Source organism: Coenobita brevimanus, chromosome 108, assembly GCF_032717465.1.
Source record: "Coenobita brevimanus isolate Jiangsu-jjx chromosome 108, ASM3271746v2, whole genome shotgun sequence".
Lineage (NCBI taxonomy): Eukaryota > Metazoa > Arthropoda > Malacostraca > Decapoda > Coenobitidae > Coenobita > Coenobita brevimanus.
In genome coordinates, this window is record NC_137061.1 from 636209 (window position 1) to 655351 (window position 19143).

The following is a 19143-nucleotide window of genomic DNA, read 5'->3' on the forward strand; positions in this document are numbered from 1 at the left end:
TGTGTGAGTGTCACATATCCTGGCACTGCATTCTTTCTCTTCATACCCCCAAAACCAGTCATGTTTACAGCTGCTCTGCTGTCTATTCCCAGTCATCAGGGTTTCAAAATATTCTTTCTATCTGGTCCTTACTTCATTCCCAAAATCTTCCACTTACATCTTTCACACTTTCACATTTCATTTTGCTGTCTTTTCTTCATTTCTGCACCTCTTTCCAGAATAGCATCCTATTTTCAGAGTAATTTGCATTCATTTTTCTTCCCAGATCATCACTTACCTCATTTTTCCTCTTCACTAGTCTCATTATGTGCTTCTTGCTCTCAGTATATTTAGCTATTTCAATTGAACCCCTGTTGTGTAACCAATCTAGCCATTTCTTCCTCTTTTCCTCCACCGCTGTCTTGACCTCTTCATCCCATCGTGCCGTACCTTTCTTCTTTGTTGTTACTCTTGCCACACAACATGCTGTTTTAGCAGTTCTAACTGAACAGTCCCTATCTGTATTCCACAGGCTGTCCAGATCCATTTCATTCCAATTCATTGATTCCATCTCCTCCCCTACTTTGGTCCTGTGTTCATCTGCCATTTCTTTGATCCTTAGTTTCTCGACTTTCAGTCTTTCTTCCTGACTGGTCCTCCCTCTCCCGGTCCATGTCACTCCTCTCATTAACACAGAGCCTATTTTGCAATAAAGTGTTGAATATCATGTATTTTATTGAATACTGTACATAGATCGTCAATTGCGAAAGGCCAAGTTCACGTGCGATGGCCATTACTGGCTGGTTCCCGGACAACTCCCCGTCAGGATGATTTGCTGTCACAACAAAAATAGGACAAGTTTCCGTTAAGACAGTTCGCCATCAGACAATTCCCCATCAATACGTGAATGACTCCCCATCAGTAGGCTGAGAATCTCAAACTTACATACTGTATTTATACTGTGTACACTTAACAGTTGGAGGTTGTTTGTATAATTTTAATGTAGTATTTCAGTTGTTCAGTTAAAGTTATTAGATATCCATCCATCCATCATCCAATCCTATGCCGCCCCATGAGGAATGTAGGAACCCAGGGCTAGATAAATTGGTACTGACATTTAAGATGAGGGTGATCAGTCTCACTTATCCCTGAGTGGCATTACGTATACAATAAACCCCAACCACCCCTTGGATATAAACCTTCATGGGTGCAATCCGATTGGAGCGTCTTAATTACCCACTAAACCACCAGGCATCATAATTTGGTTATATGTTTACCGCCCAGCATAATAAATGGTTTCCTGGTGTACAGGAAACCATTTGGCTTGTCACTCAGTGTAGTGTCACCCATAGGCAGAAGGAAGAGGAAAGCGAAGGAAAGAAAGACAGAAGAGGGAATGTAAAGTCACCTGTAGGCAGAAGGAAGAGGAAAAAAGAATGAAGGAAGGAAAGACAGAAGAGGAAGAAAGGAGGAGAGGAAAAGGCAGACATCCAAAGGAGCACTACATCGAGTGAGTGGATGGTTAGCAGCCCCACCTACCACCTTTAAAGTTATTAGACAATTAAATAAATGCTAAAATCTCCTGTGTAGCCTAACGTTAAACGATGAAGTGAAAGTTATCGTACATCACCTGATTCGCATTTAAATATGTTTTTTCCATTAATAATAACCATTTGATGCCACATTATACATTTATCACAAAAACAATAAACCATCATCACTTTTATAATTAATGTAACTCAAAAACTAGTATGCTTGATGACTAAATTGATATGTAAATAAATGACGGGGAATTGTCCCAGAACCTACATACTTGCCACCTTCATGCAGGGCAGTTGAGTTTCCTCTCAAGAGTAATTACCTTCCTCATCTTCTCACCATTAGCAGGAGAGACGGATGTTGGTTTCATATGCATGATGGATGCACAGAACACAACATAGATAAAGGGTGTACTCTGTATTAAAAAAAATCCTGGCAGCACAGAACAATGTAGTGTACTGGTCGTTTACACTAGTGACTACCTGGGTAGACTGGGACTTGGCTCACTGCCACTGCACAGTACTACAAGCGAGTATCATGCCGCATATCGCAAGCCCAGGAAAAGATCAAAATTCAAGTTTCGAAGTACAGTTTCTACTATTGTAAATTCAAAATATCGCAAGTCGACCGATTGTAAAATGGGGACCGCCAGTTTAATGTTTATGGATGTATACTGTAATCAGTAAACTCTCAATTATCCGTTGTCACTGCATCTGGCCCAATGCAATATCCGACACTGCTGGCTTGGCTCTGTTAAAGCAATATCCTCTGAAATTGTGCAACATTTAATGCCAAAACAAGATGTAACCTGCGGTTCTGTGCAATATCTGTCGTTGAGGATTATCAACCGGCTCGTAATGATAGCTAACTGGCATTGTATTACTGTACTGTATCATTATTTTATATTTTATGCATAGTTTTCATCTTATACATATGGGAAAGTTTTTAGGGTAGAGGGTCAAGACAGATGGTGACACAATGTCAGGCTCAAAGCCAAATGTTGGACCAGTTTGGGGGTGCTGTGCAACACCTGGCATTTAACGTTATTCGGGGCAGTTGCAGTTGCTTACCTGCAGTTAATGAGTCTGCTTGGCTAGACAGACTAGGGTTTGCAGCCACCACTTGTTTCATGTACAGTTTCAAACCATATAAGTTAGATACAGCATTTATCAACCCCATCACTACTAGGGTGATGCAAGCTGAATGAAATAATCTGGGAGCTGCAAGAATAAACTAGAAAAACAGAACCATACTGAAGGAGTGAAGCTTTTTTTTTTTTTTTTATGCCATGACATTGGAGACTGAAAAGAATTAGAACTTAATGTTTGGTGGATGAGAATTGTTTCTCACACGGGTTATTTTCTTTTGTTTGTCTGCGGTATTTATTTATATGTTGTTTTTTTCTTTTCCCATCTGTTGATGTGATTGAATAATCAAGCATGATAATCGGTCAGGCCTCTTGGATAAGCATAAATACGACCGATTGATCACTGCCATTGTTCTGATTATCAATCATCTTCACTGTAGGGGTCACAGGCCAAGACTTCATCAGCACCAACACCAGCAACGGTGGTGACACAGACCCCTCAGCAGACATGGATGCTGATGTCGCCAGCTGCAAGACTCCCGGAGAGGCCCCGGGCTCACTCAACATCCCCGACTGTGTAACCAAGCTGGAGGAGACCAAGGGTGGGGGCAAGTACCTGTGTAACCCCTGCCAGGCACACTGTAACTCAGAGCAGCAGCTGGCACAGGTGAGATAACAGTGACATATTTACTTCTTTGTTTGATGGAAGGTTTCATTACATTACCATGGCCATATAACCCCTCTGTGGTCGCCGGCGTTGAATGACGTTTTATCAGAGCATGGCCACTGGCGTCAGTGAAGCACGACCTGTAAAAAACTGTAAACAATTTTGGGAAGGGAGCAAAGGTCTGGGAGATGTTGACACAGACCTACTCTAGCCTCTAAACCACTAAAACAGTCTTGTGAATCAGTCATGAGTGGATGTCTGTATTTTGCTCCCCTCAGATGTTAGTGAAAGAATAAGAAAACACGAAAGTCAGGAAAAGAAAGAAAATGTTCCACTTATTCTCTTTCTCTACCACCCAGAGTATTAAAAAAAATAAATAAATAAAAATAAACATTATAAACAAAAAAGAGGAAAGACATTCGTAATTATGATATTTTTATTTATAGGTACATATACAGTACAGGTATATCCCAAGATACGATACCCCTAGATACGATACCATGGCTCAGTGATGGGGGTAGAAATACCACCATACCCCACCTAACGATGGCCAAACCCCATTTTAACAATGGGTTTTTATTTTTTTAGCAATTTTTATATTTTAGACTTATATTTTGTGTTTAGGTTGATTTATAAACTGTTTAGACTTAGATTAATGTGTTTTAGCCATAGTTGGGATGAACAGTCATTTTGGGGTACAGTTTACTAAGTTTGATTTTTTCCAGACATATTTGTCAATTTTCATATTTTACTTTTGGGTTTAGGTGAGTTGTAAACTGCTTTTAGGCTTAGTTTAACTTGTTTTAAAGCTATTTGAATATTTAGGTTAGCTAGAAACTTGTTTTTGGACTCATTTGGGTGGGTTTAGGACTTGGTTTGGGGGGAAACCTAAGGCTCAAAATCACATCCCTATACTTTTCACATTAAATCTACCACAGTACAGTAATCCCACCATTATCCAATGTAATAGAGCCAAAGGCATGTCCGGAAAGTGGACCCTTGGCTCCTGGACTGGTACTTAACCCGTAGGGTATGCAATTCTCCAGCCTTAACTTCCCCCCTGGACGCAAAAGCAGGCCTATTTTTCGACTATGTGAAAGGTTAAAAGTTTTATGCCCAATTTGTAGAGCTTGAATTTACACACCTGAAAACACAAACCCCACCCTCCTAGACCCAATAGCTACCGAGCTATGGCCCGTCAAAGTTTATAATAGTTACCTGTCACATCCCCGGCGAGAAAGAAAATACTCCACTCACACCTGTTTTCTTTGCAAAAATACGTACAAAAATCAACAAAATCTTTTTGTGTGTGTGTGTGTGTGTGTGTGTGTGTGTGTGTGTGTTTGTACAGATGTTACACCATGGTAATGTGCTTAGAAAAAAATAAAATGGTGACAAACCCCCCAAATAAATATGGTAAATAGTAAAAATTATCCTCCCCTCCTCTCCTCTCCCCATACTTCCAATCCCCTCCCTCCCCTCCCCTCCCCTCCTCTTCCCTCACGTAACCTCCCCTCCCCTTTCCCCTCTGCCCTTCCCTCCCCGCCGAGCTGTCAAATCTAGCTAGGGAAAATGGTCATGAACCCCCAATAAAAATATGATAACTAGTAAAAATTATCCTCCCTCTCCCCTCCCCATACCTCCAGTCCCTCCCCTCCCCTCCCCTCCCCTCCCCTCGGAGCTGTCAAATCTAGCTAGTTTTTGTTTCGTTTTGTTTCATTTTTGAAGGCTCCAACATGAATTCATGCGTCGGCATAAAATAAAATTTCTTTTTCGAGTGGGTTTCGAATAAAGACAGCTAAAATAATTGCGGTGTGCGTATCTGTATGCAAAAACACTAATAAATTACAGGTAATGATTAGAAAACGCGCAGTAAAGCGTAACAAATACGCAAAATATTCAAGGCCGGGGAAGTAAAGATACTGTGTGCTAGGGGGTGGGGGTGGGGGAGGTGGTGGGAGGTGGTAAGGCCATGAGGGGGTGGATGGGGATGGAGGGATGGAAGGAGACCACCACAAGACACAAAGGAAGGGCCCCAGTGGAGTACAGGGACATGGAGGGAGGATAGGGGGGAAATACCCTCCCCCCCATATGACTAAAAAAATAATAATAATAATAACTCACAGGTGACAATGTTGGGGATGGTTAGAGATAAGGCAGACGACGCTGGGGTGGGGGAGGGCAAGGGGATGGGGTGGTAGATACATCTGGCAGCACTGAGGATGGAGGGGGATGGAGGAGGGACAGGAGGATGAGAAACGAGGGCTGCCAGGGTACTTATACCATTCAGTGAGGAAGCAGACGGGCGTTTTCAGTCAGCTTGTGGGTTGCAATCTGTATTACTCACACATGGCCATTAGCATCCAAGTGAACTGGGCAGCCAAGGGACTTTGACCATTCGGTAGGTATCCGGACAGCCATTTTGGCTCACCATGTTGGTTATGGTCCATTACCTATTACCTACTCGTGAACAGAGAGGCCAGCAAGCCTCCCAACTGATTTTTTGAACTTGTTGGCCGACCAGCCGCCTATGTTGGAACTTTTATGTTCGGAAACGGACAAATCTGGATATGGAAATAATAGAACCAAGGTCTAATGTCCATATACAGAGCGTCCAGTTAGTTGAGTGATTACTGTATATGGATGTAAAACCTTCCCTTCCCTTCACACTAATTCCCTCGTTAGAGATGCTAATCTCGGGTCGTATGAATCTTGGCCGAGATGATGCAGCCTATACACACGCATTAACACCCATGATCTTGAAACAGACTAAAAATAGCATCATTCTTCCTACTTTCCACATGAATTAGACCACCAATAGTAATTAAAAAAACAACTCCATACAGGAATAATCATTGTAAACATAAAAAAGAGGGAAAACATTCATAATTATGACATTTTTATTTATAAGTACACATTATTTACTGAATTTGTTCATTTTACATATTTCTTGTTTTGCTGAAGCATTTCAGCAACATATGAGGTGTTCATGTTGTGAATATATGGATGTAAAACCTTCCCTTCCTGTCACACTAATTTCCTCATGCATGGTGCTAATCATAAGTTGTATAGATTTTTAGACGCTGCAGTTCAGCCTGTAAACATAAAGGACGACCTTTACTTGATTAGAGTCTAAAAATATCATCTCTTGCGTCTCTTTGGACACAAACTAACCACCCAGACGACAGAAACAACTCTATACATGCATCATCATCATCATCATCATCATCATCATCATCATCATGTGGACCTCCTGTCCCACCTTAGGGCAGGGTGAGGAGTAGCAAAGTCCAGACAGCCCAAATTTGCACATTCCAGTGGGCCACACTTCCATTCAATCACCATTAAAGCCCCAGGAATCCTGGCTCTGATATGCCAAAAGCATTTACCACATTCTGTACCTTCACTTGCACATATCCGATATAGTCAATCCAGAGGCTGTCACGTTAAAATGGGGTGCCAGATCCCTGATCGTGCTGTTCTCCTCACAATATTCATCCAACCAGCTCGATCTCTTTGTCAGTTCCCTAGCCTCACCGACTTAAAAACCTCTCTTCCTCACACACTCATCCACCATATCTCTCAACCATCTCCTTGGTCTACCTCGTCTCCTCCCTCCTTCAAATTCGCTCAGATATACCTTTTTCACTACTCTGTTGATATCTATTCTCTCCACATGACCATACCATCTCAGTACACTCTCTTAAATTCTGGGTGTCCACAGACTTCCTCACTCAACATCTTTCGACATAAAAACCTCTCTTCCTGACACACTGATCCACCTTATCTTTCCACCTTCTCCTTGGTCTACCTTGTCTCCTCCCTCCTTCAAATTTGCTCAGATATACCTTTTTCACCACTTTATTGTTATCCATTCTCTCCATATGACCTTACCATCTCAGTACACTCTCTTCGATTCTGGTGTCCACGGACTTCCTCATCCCACGTCTTTTACGAATGACACAGTTTCGTATCCTATCCACTCTTTGTACTCCACATACATTCCTCAGCAGTCTCATCTCCACTGCTGTGATTCCTGACTTGTCATTTTCATGCCACACCATAACCTCACATCCATACGTTAAAGTTGGCACTAACACTCCTTTGTGCAAGCCTTATGCAGCAACTTCTGTCAAGCCTCTGTTTCTTATCAAGGCCTTCGTTGTACCAGCTACTTTTCTCCCCTGTGTCACTCTACTTTCCACTTCTTTTGCACATTTTCCCCTTTTTTCTATCACTGTACCCAGGTACAGTACCTTGCGTCCAGTATGCTTTTGTCCAGTACTATTTTCATCCAATACGGTCAGCAATAAAATATTTTAATTTATTACTGTTGTATGGATTTGTGGGGCTAGTACGGATCGGCTGTGCAAAGTGGTCCAAATCCGAGAAGTCTTCTCTAGTACTGACGTGCTGCGTCCAACACTATTACCCGTGCGCACTCGGGGAAAATGGCCAACACCGGGGAACATTTCCCTAGTACTAGTACTGCCGCACCATTCAAGTACGCCTTCCTCGTGACTCGTGACGTTCGCCAGTCAAATTGCAGTGTTGCACTTCCCCCTGATGATGAAGACGACGATGTGTCAGTGTGTGACTATGAGGGATTTATGAGGGAGGTTGAGGCAGAGAGGCCTCCTCAGGATCCTGAAGGCCCTCCTCCAGGGGGTCAGTTGGACCTCCCACAGCCTTGAAAACCCTTCCCCCTTCACCCCCCCAAGCCCATCACCACTCACCTTAAAGGTTGGTAAAGTCATAGTTGTGTCAAAATGTAGTTAAGTTGAATTTTGGGGGGACTTTTTCAAGGCTTGTCCGACATTATTCATTTTTCCCATAAGGTCTGTTGTTTGTCCAGTACAGATTTAGTCCAGTATGGTAGTACTGTCTGACAAAAATACCGTACTGGATGCGAGGGTACTGTATTTGAACTTTCACCAGTTCCAGTCTTTCTCCATTCACTGTAACATTGCACTGGGAGTCACCTTCTCTCTATAACCATCACTTTACTCTTTTCGACATTTACTTTCAAAGCATGACACTATCAGATATCAGCAAAACCCTCCACTAGTCTACCAAGTTCATGTCTAGTATTTGCTAGTATTACTGCATCATCAGCATACAACAAATTTGAGATATTCCATCCATCACCATTCATTACCAATGTCATCCCCTTCTCCATTACTCATGTTTTTACTTCTCTCATCACCCTATTCATATACATATTGAACAACCATGGGGACATCACGCAACCTTGACGCACTGCCACATTGATAGTGAACCATTCACATAGATGCCCATTTACCCTTACACATGCATCACTACCATCATAAAAACTCTTGACAGCACCTAGCAGCTTACCATCTACACCGTATGTACGCAAAACCTTCCACAGTCCTTCTCTGTCTACTTTGTCTTATGCTTTTTCCAGATCCATGAATGCCATAAACACCTTATAGTCCTTCTCACAAGCCTTCTCTAGTATCTGTCTCTATCTATCTATCTGTTGCCAGACACCTTAATCCCATACGGGGTGGCCACAAACAAATCGCCTCCACGTTGCCCTGTTCCCCGCCATTTCACTGCCCTGCTCCCAACTCACACCCGCCTCATATACCTCTCCACTCCATCCCTTCATCTCATCCTTGGCCTACCCCTCCCTCTCTCCCCCTCCACCTCACTCACATACACTCTCATCAGTCTCTCACTCTCCATTCTCTCCACATGGCCAAACCACCTCAATGTGTTTCTCCTAACGCTTCCTATCACATCACACCACAATGCTCCTTTACATCCTCATTTGTCAGCCTGTCTCTCCATGTGACTCCACAGGCTCCTTTTAAATAACTCATTTCCACTGCTGTCACTCTTGACTTCTGTCCCTTCAACAACATCCAAGCTTCACTTCCATATGTTAGAGTTGGTATCACAATACTGTCATGTAGTAACTTTTTCACTTCCATGCTCACTTCCCTGTTTCTTATCACTGCATTCAAGGAACCAGCAACCTTTCTTCCTTGTTGTAGTACATGTCTCACTGCAAATTTTGATCCACACATCCTCTGCTACTCCTGAAGCCACCCTGTTCGTCACTCACTAGGACTTCTGATATCACTCATACTTTTTCTGTAATAATTCTTCCATATACCATCCCTACCATACACACAATAAACTTATGCCACAATAATTCATGCACTCACTTCGCTCACCTTTATTCTTGTACAGGGGTACAATCACAGTGTTTTTCCACTCTGCTGGCACAGTTTCACGCATTCATGCCTTCTTACATATCTCCAACAAGCACTTCATTCCACTCTCTCCACTACACTTAAACCCTAACTGCCTGCCGACATGTATAACCGTCACAATTTGGGACACGGAGCGCTGATGGCATATACAGCACTCACCTTCCTGCCACCCTTTGAACTCGCGACCATTTTCTATGATACCCACCGGGTAGGTAGGACCCCCAGATATCCCGCGGATGTGCGGTTCAGTCTGTACACGGCACTGGTAGCGGGAGGAGCCATGTCTTCTTTGTCATCGTCCGATTCCGCAACACCACGTGAAGAGTGGATCGCCCCATCAACCCCTGTGAAAGTTCTACCTTTAGTGCCAGGGAAAGGTCTAAGTGATAGTGCCATTGGTCATGCCTTGGATGACACTGTGTCTTGATGGACCCTTAGTTAGAGCACGTCCACAGAGGAGAGGAAGAGCTACCACATTGAGAGCAACCTCTCGCCCTCCGACCTGTATCACTTCGAGCGTGCTTACTGAGCAGGTGTGTAGGAAAGTGTAAATAGTGTACAGGAGTGCACAAGTGTATGTGTTTTCATAAATAAGTGAAATGTTGGATATTATAAGTGATTCATAGTAAGTGCTATGATGTAAGTGTTTTATAATAAATTGTACAAGTGCAGTGCAATAAGTATTACTGTTTTTGGATATTGGTGAAAAAATTACTGGAAATACCCTGAGTTAGGCTACCTGTTACCTGAAAGAAAACCTCTTGTGAGTGGGCCAGAAAGAAAATTACCTGGTTGGCTAGAACTAAATTATTTCTCTCAGTACTCAGAAAAATTGTGCTGAACATGAGCATCAGTGTATTTGTGATGTGAAATACAAATATTGTGAGTTGTGTATAACATTTATAAGATTTTCATGATGCTGCTGATTAGTACAAATCAATCTGAATTATAGTATAAATAATTACTTGATACTCAACAATACTGCGTGAAACAGCCACAGCATTTACTTGTCAAAGGGCTGTTCCCCATAATCGTGATGTCAGGTGCAATTATACATGTCCCTGTAAAGGGAAATTGTTATAATTGACAGCAGAAGTGAGTACAGAAAAACGAAGAGATATTTCCTTTCCCACACACCAATGGGGCATAGTGGCACAATGAAATGGGTGGAAAACCCTTTGGGAGCCGCATGGACAGGATGATGACTCATCCTTACGACGGTGAGTAAGGGAAAGTTGAGGAACAAGTGGAATTTTCCACATTAGATCCAAGGATGCCCAGGCAGTGTTACAAGCACCACTCCGATCAGTGCTGCCAACATTAGCCAGCAGGGCCAAGGCCACAGCCAGTGACGCGTGCTCAGATTCACCCCGCCAAACATGAAAAACCACTCGTCTTCAACTCATCCTTACTTATTGACGGGACCACCAAGAGACCTTAGGATAAGTTCATTGGAAAGAGGAAGAGTTGATGAATCTTATGAGTTTTTGTTTGCTTCTCTAGCTATTATAGTTTGGCAGATATTAGGGTTTGAAGTAAAGGTATTTTGCCAAAATCTGGGAAATCCCCCATAAGGAGGAGTGGTCGATGGCTGGAAACCCCCAGCAGCTAAGGGTTAATCATCTCTGAATATACCTCGTCAACCTCAGCTGCTTTCCATTTTTCCCATTTACTTGATCTAAAGCTTTCAAGGTTATGCTACTCACGTGAGTTTGAAGGTATAAAATTTTCTCCCTCCCAACCACTGTAACGTACGAGTGAGAGGTTAGACTGAAATTAATCACTGCTACTTCCACCAGGTGTGAAAGATCCACCAGGGGGCAGAAAGCAGTATACGTACTTCCCAGCCTTTCTTTGGTTGGAAATTTTGATCAGAGCTTTGGCAACTTCCCCCTTCCCCTTCCCCAAAGAAAACAAGAAGTGTATGTGAGTGAGGTGGCGGGAGGGAGGAGAAGAGGAGACAAAGTATAAGATGGAAGGATGGAGTAGGAAGAAAAGAGATGTGAGTTGGAGAGAAGGCAGACTGACAGCAGAAGACAGAGTAACATGGAGGCATTTTGTGGCCATCGCTTCTGGGATTCAGACGACCGGCTGTTGATAAGTACATAGAACTAGAGTAAGTTTGTTTTCATCTGATGGAACTAGGCCACTCCTATAACATGAATCCGAAGATGTGGGTGCTTGAAATTTCCTGAGCTTTTGTTATGAAGTAGGAATAATTTTCCTTGGTTACTTCTCAATAGCTAGGCGCCATAATCCCAAAATGGGTGGTCATTTGTCTGTGAGTTAGCTGTTTTATGGGGAGGGGCACTAACCTTCCGCCAACCCACTTGTGATGTAGGGAACGTGGTGTTTGGGTTGGTTTTATGGTTACCACCCAGTGCTGTAAATGGTTTCCTGTCTTACAGGAAACCATTAGGCTTCTCCCTCAATTTAAAGTCATCTGAAGTGGAAAGAAAAGCAATAAAATGTGACAGGAAAGATGGGAGAAGTAGAAAAAGAGGGCAGACACAGAAAAAGAATAGTAAAGGTAAAGGAAGAGGTTGGCAGCACTACCAAAAGTGAGTCATTGATGGTTGTTCCACCCTGATGAAAATTTGTTATATCTAGCTTTAGAAAGAATTCAAGCTGGAAGGGTAAGATAAAGCCTTCATCTTTTTCCATAAAGGATATTTCCCTTAACTGAATTTAGTAAACTGGTATTGTACTAATTCGGGCCAATTTGCTCTCCTAACTCCACAATACCAATCTTGAAAACCAATGACTTAAAAAATAAGAGAGAGAGAGAGAATTTCTTGCTTACATCATAAACAGGCTAAGAGAAAATTTAAGATGAACATAAGATACGCAAGAAAATAAAGGTAAGAGAATGTAAGACTCTTCACTCGCCTCTGAACCCACTCGTCCTCCTCACAGGACCATTGTTTATATTTACAAGACAGGAAAAAAAATTCCTCTAGTACAAAGAAGCATTTTATGTTCTCTTCTTGCTACCTTCGGGCATTTGTCATCGTCATTGTTATCATCATCATCATCATTATTTAACCTCTTCAGGTCAGAGATGGATTTTCATTATATTCACCCCTCCAACATGACTACACATGGCAATCAACCAAACTGAAAGGAGTAACAGGTCTTCGTCAGGTTAGAGGAAATGGACAGTAATAAAAGGACTTACTGTGTATTTTCCTTACAGCATCTGTCATCTAGAAAGCACCAGGACAAGCTGAGTGGGCGCAAACCAAAGGGCGCAGGATGGCGGGGACGCGGCAGGCGAGGCACTGGGTTCCGACGTGGTTCCGGGGCGGGGTCAGCAGGGGGCCGCTATGACGGGCGCCAGAATTCCCATACATACACACAACCCCTCTCATCAACTTTTGTCTCAGAGGGTGCCTTTATGTGAGACTCCTGTACCCTAGCCACACCTCTTGTATTTTAGCCACATCTCTCCTTCTCTGCCCACACCTCTTGTACTCTAGCCACACCTCTCATACTCTAGCCACACCTCTCATATTCTAGCCACACCTCTCGTACTCTAGCCACACCTCTCATACTCTAGCCACATCTCTCATACTCTAGCCACACCTTTTGTACTTAGCCACACCTCTTGTACTCAGCCACACCTCTTGTACTCTAGCCACACCTCTCGTACTCTAGCCACATCTCTCGTACTCTACCCACACCTCTCATACTCTACCCACTCCTCTCGTACTCTAGCCACACCTCTCGTACTTTGCCCTCATCTCCCGTACTCTTCCCACATCTCTTGTACTCTGCCCATAACTCTCGTACTCAAGCCACACTTCTCATACTCTGGCCACATCTTTCATAATCTAGCCGCAACTTCCACACCCACGTAGCCTACACTTATGATAGTTTTATTAACTTCTTGAAATGGTGAGGTATATTATTTGTATGTTATGCCATCTCCAGGCAGTTTTGTTGAACTTAAGGAGCTTGAATGGTGATTGAATGAGAGAGTGACCCAAATGGTTACTTTCTCCTCCTGTCAGGCTTTTTCTGTCTCCCTGGCCCATCCTTTGGTGAGAATAGAGATCTGGATGATGATGATGATCATGATCATGATGGCAGAACCAGCATTGGTGAAGTTGTTGAAAGTTGTTTATAGTGACAGGGATAGGCACCCATTTAATTAACCCCTTCAGTCTGAGAACATGCATTTCATATAAATTTTGCTTATTACAGACTATTAATATTCAGATTTTGGCACTGATATTACTTGGCAGCTCCACTGTCTGCTTATACAAATGTCCCTTTGTTCTCATCCTCTCCCCAAATGGAGGGTGAACTGCAGGAGGGGGACAGCTTCAGCCTGCAGTCCACTGGGTTCATGTTTCAGTTGAACTTGGAGTTACACCTCTTCCTCCAAATGATTTTAAATTAGAAAGGACTTCAGGTAGCAAAGGAACTTTTGAAAGCTAGATTGAATCTTTTGAAAAGTCTGTCTCTGTCTGTCTATCAGTCTATTTATCTGTCTATTGCTAAACATTTTAATCCTGTATGGGTTGGCCACAAACAAATTGCCTGCATGTCACCCTGTCCTCCATCATCAGGCTGATCTCTCTCCAACTCACTCCCATACCTCTCCATGCCTCTAATCTCATTCATATGCCCCCGCTACACATCTCTGACGTACACTCTCCTAGTCAGTCTCTTCAACCCTTCCACATGGTCTATCACAAGCTGAATAGCATAATTTCATGCTTATAATGAAATTGAAAAGTACACCATTAGACTGAAGGGGTTAATAAATATAATTATGTCTTGCTGTCAAGGATCATAATTATTCTTTGACGTTTAGGTAAAGTAATTGAAGTTACTTTGATATTCCATTTTTACAGGACAGGTTAAGGCAGACTTTATTATATGGTGTGCTTTGACTCACTTATTTTACAGTATCAAAAAATGTAACATTATGAGGAAATAAAGAAGTTATGAGTTTAGTTCCCCACAATTGCTGAAGAAATATCCTAATGTCATTTTTGTGAGGGGCTGGGATCTATTAGCCCCTAAAATTAATTGTATTTAAGATAATGAGGTAGATAAATAAATAGAATAATGAAAACAGAAAAATTCATTGTATTCAGGATGTTATGAGAGAGAAATAAATGGAACAATTTAAAAAAAAAAAAAATGTTCACACAGCGGCTAGTCACTGTACTCAGTGTTCTGCTCCAGAGAAAATCTTCATTGTACAGTTCTGTAGAGAATGCTCTTTTTTTTTTCTCTCTGTCTCTCTCTCTCTCTCCAGTATGTAAATTAATCTGTGAAGAGTCAGATTAATCGTTGGTTGAACAGGGGTATTCATCAGCAGAATAAAATTTCCTGGCATTAGCTATAGTTGATTTGTTTTCATCTGGGAGATTTATAACCCATTTCAGCTGAGTTGATGGCCAGGCTAGCCATATTGGTGGATAGTCTTGACTATATTCACTTCACACCAACTTGGCCTAAAATTGCATTCTTTACATCTTGAGTGCTTAGTTATAACAATAGAATAACACTGATATATGGTGCAAGTCATGAAGGAGTGCCATGGAAAGAAGATAGAGATGCAGTTCTGTCTTTTTCTTCCATTGGTCTTTGTGAAATAAGCTGCAAGAGGACAAAAACCTGGGCCAGGTTAGTGTAAAAGAACTATATTAACCAGGGACACCCCTTCCTACCTCATAAATAACAATCGCTGAGCTTCATGCAACCACAACTGAGCATTTACATGGTAAGAACGGCCTGGTTCCGTCAAATGAAAGCAAATTGACTAATTTACCTAAGTGACATCTGGCCCAATAAAGAGTTAAATTTATTTAACCATTGTCAGACAGGGGTCAGTACTGAGCTGAACACGTAAATGAGCTGAATGCGTAAATAATTAAAAATAAAAAATAGGGTAAGTGATGGCCTGTCATACAAAACATACAAGATTCTATATGTTGCTCATTTTTATTCTGTAATGAAATAAGTTTTGTTCAGATGGGATTTTAATATACCTGTATATGTGTGTGCATGTATGTGTGTCCAGCTGGTAGTACAGTACTTTATATCATTATCTTTACTGCGTTGATGAAAGAGGAACTTCAAAATAATGGACGGTCTCTCCACACATTAAGTACGCTGGTCCCATCTTTTTCTCATGCCCTCTGTGTGTGTTTAATTCCAATTCAATAGCCCTGTATTCCTGCATGTGGTGGTGTTATGTCTATGGTTGGACAGGTAATGTGATTTAATGAGGAGTCATCTTGTAGCTTTCCACAGAAGCCAACTGTATGATGGTGACATGCAATATACCGGTAGCGTTAGAAACTGGATGGTGTTTTTGTATTGAAAGAGTATTGTATGGTAGATGAGGAGCCTAGTAATTCAAACCTCTGTGGGGTTTTCATGCAACACTGTGTATGGAAAAAAGAAAATAATGGTAAGTCCTTGTTATATATATACATATATATATACTGTATATACAGTATATATATTTAATTCTCTCTCTCTCTCTCTCTCTCTCTCTCTCTCTCTCTCTCTCTCTTATCTAGAGTTAGGCATCTTAATCCCAGAATGATTGACCACAGACAAATCACCTCCATTTCCTTGTGTTCATCGTTATCATGATGCCCACTTTCTAACTCTCAGTAAAAAAAATAAGTAAATAAAAATAATAATAATAATAATACAGTACTTTCCATTGTATGAGGTTGAATTACAAATTTTCACTGGTTTTCAGCATTGAAATGTATGAAATATTTATATTTTGAAACATCTCTGGCGTACAGTATGATAAGGACTTACTGTTATATCATTTACATGTACTGTACTGGTATTGATCAGCATGCAGATAGTATGTTCAGTGGCGTATGTACTACTGAACAGACGATTCTTGCTTAAGTAATCATTGCTTTCTTGGTAAATTAATAATGAAAACTGGCTATTTCACAGTACTTAGTACAAATGTAAAACTGTAGTTTGTTGAGCACCGTATGTTTTTTACTTAAGAATTGTGTATAGTGAATTAATCAGTAATAATGTAATTTTGTGTTATTAGTGAAGAGTATTATTTGTCAGGTTCAGGAGTGTCTTTTATGAGGACAGAAGTCGTAGCAGAAAGATCTAGGCGTGTCTCTCAAAGAGTTCCCATGGGAGTCAAACTTTCATGTATCCTATGAGGTTAGTAATATATTTACTTTTATGAATGCATGTATTTTAAGCATATAAGTTTTGTTGTGACTGGAAAGAGCTTATTCCTTATGCAGATAATGAAAGTTATTGTGTTTTCTTCAGTTAGGCTCAAGAGAAATTACATTCTCCCATATGCTCGTTCTCTTGTAAGTGTTTGATAATGGACTTGACAGTATGGCTGTATCAGAATTATCTGTAACTATAATGCTCCTTTATTTAGCTTGAAGCTTATTGTTATATGAGGTAAGCCAATTATCTGCACCCTAGAGAATAATCTTTGATATATTTCACTAAGTGATAAAATATACGACACATACTGACTGTGTATTTACTTTGCCAGTGTTGATACAGTATTAGTGTATCTTGGTGGTAGGTTGTGGCAACTACCATCCACACACTTGATGTAGTGCTGCCTAATTCTTCTTGCACCGTCATCATTTTTCTCTCAGCCCTCCTCTTTCCCTATTTCTCCCATCTCTCCTTTCACGTTTTATTATTATTCTTTCCTTTTTAGGTGGCTTTACATTCAGTGACAAGCTTAATGGTTTCATGTAAGCCAGGAAACCATTTACAGTACAACGCTGGGTGGTAACCATATAATCAACCCATATGTGTTCCGTGTATGTCATTAAGGGTGTTGGTGGAGGGTTAGTGCCCCTCCCCATAAAACTGCTAACTCAGTTGGCCACCCCTTGCAGGATTATGGCATCTGGCCATAGGTAGATAGATTCACTGCTGACGAGGAGCCTACACACAGTGACGCTGTGTACCCTGGGTGGAGCAAAGCAGCCGTGGCCTCCACCCAGGAATCAAACATCCTTATATTTCTATGCATCTTACCATGGGGAAGGACCATGGTCAGACTCTGGTGAGACACGTCTACCACAAGGGGTGCCATAAACATGCATATTGTGCTGTACCTATAAGATGACCCCAAATATATGTTGCTTACCTGTGGTCAGCAGGTGTCAAAGAAAGTGTATGTAGGTGATGTAGGGAATAGTGTTGGTGCAGACAGACCTTATGTGGTGTGAAAGAAAGAAGAAAGTGGAACAGTACATTGAAGAAACAGAAAGAAGAAGAGTGTTTTAGCAGCCATCCCCTGTTCAAGGGCTCCCAGCAGGGAGCATGGCATTGGAAATTATGATGGTGATGGTTGACAGGTCTGCTGGGGCCAGACAGACTGGGGTTAAGCAACACCACAATGATGTGCCCATGCAGTCCAGAAAAACTCAAACTGCCAAAATGGGCCACCTTCCTCTGTGAAGCCCTGGGTAATACGTCTCTTATGTTTGTGGTGAATTATGGTAGAGGGGGAATAGAAGCTGGCTCCTGTTATTACCTGTGCGATTGGAACTCTGACATAACCTATGAAGTTAGGAAGGTGTTACTAGTGGATTAGAGTTGGAAGGAAAAGGGATCACTGCGGGACAAGAACAACAGCCTTCAGTGACCCTCTAGAGTTCATAGCAAATCTTAAGCCCCTTAAATCTCTGCATTTATTTTTTTGCTGCTTCCAGATTATTTTATTCAGCTTCAGAGGGGCCCTCATTAATAGGTCTTGTGCTTTTCTCATACAATATCCTACTAGTAAGTTACTCTGCCCTCCCAGCCCTCTCCAACACTGTTTTCACTCGATCTTCCATTTTCCGGTGTCCTGTCACACCGCACAGACTCCCGGAGTGACTTATGCTGGAAGCTACCGTTCCGCTCAGTGCACATGCGCTGAGTGCCCTTTTAGCTGCTATGCTGAAAGTATCTGCATGTTATCTCAAGTATTGTGCCATTTATCAACAGCATAAGAAATACATGTGTAAGGAAGATAGTTGGATGTCTTATAGACCTCTTGGTAACTAAAAGTCTGTATATATACCGGTATATATATATATATATGTGTGTGTGTGTGTGTTGGTGAATGAAATTGGGACAGTGTGTAAGAAGAGGAATCTGAAAGTTAATGTAAACAAGAGTAAGTCATGGTGTTTGAGAGAAATGATGTCAGACTGCACAGTGAGGTTGGATGGTGAGGATATGGAGTGTGAGTGCATTCAAGTACTTGGGTAATGTGATGAGTAAGGATGGAAGTTTTGGGGATGAAGTGCTTGAAAGGGTACAGCAGGGAAGGGAAGTTGTTGGATCACTGAAAGCGATGATGAGAAATAGGGAGGTGAGTATGGAAGTTAAGAAGTCACTGCATGATGGTATTGTGTTTTTTATTTTCAGGGGGTTCAGTTCCTCTTAACAAATTAAAAATTCCAAGCTGTGAAAAGATAACAGATCTAGATTTGATGTCTTAGTACAAGTTGTACAGTACAATGGACTCTCATCGATTTTGCAATACTTGGGGAGCATGATCCCCGAGTGATTCTTGGAGGGGGGGTGTCAGTTCCCTCCCCTAAATTAAAAACTATTAGAATATGGGAAATTCTTTATTAAAACTT

At 41.7% G+C, this 19143-nt stretch overlaps 1 protein-coding gene across 1 annotated transcript in view; it reads left to right on the forward strand.

Annotated features, from left to right (window-relative positions):
- LOC145416866 (zinc finger protein 385B-like) overlaps positions 1 to 17005 on the forward strand; it is a 30326-nt gene extending 13321 nt beyond the window's left edge. Inside the window, exons 6-7 of the mRNA XM_080285736.1 lie at positions 3046 to 3272; positions 12714 to 17005. Coding sequence (XP_080141862.1) covers positions 3046 to 3272; positions 12714 to 12920 — 434 coding nt within the window. The 3' untranslated portion in view covers positions 12921 to 17005. The remainder of the gene's footprint in view (positions 1 to 3045; positions 3273 to 12713) is intronic.
- The last annotated feature ends 2138 nt before the right edge of the window (positions 17006 to 19143 follow it).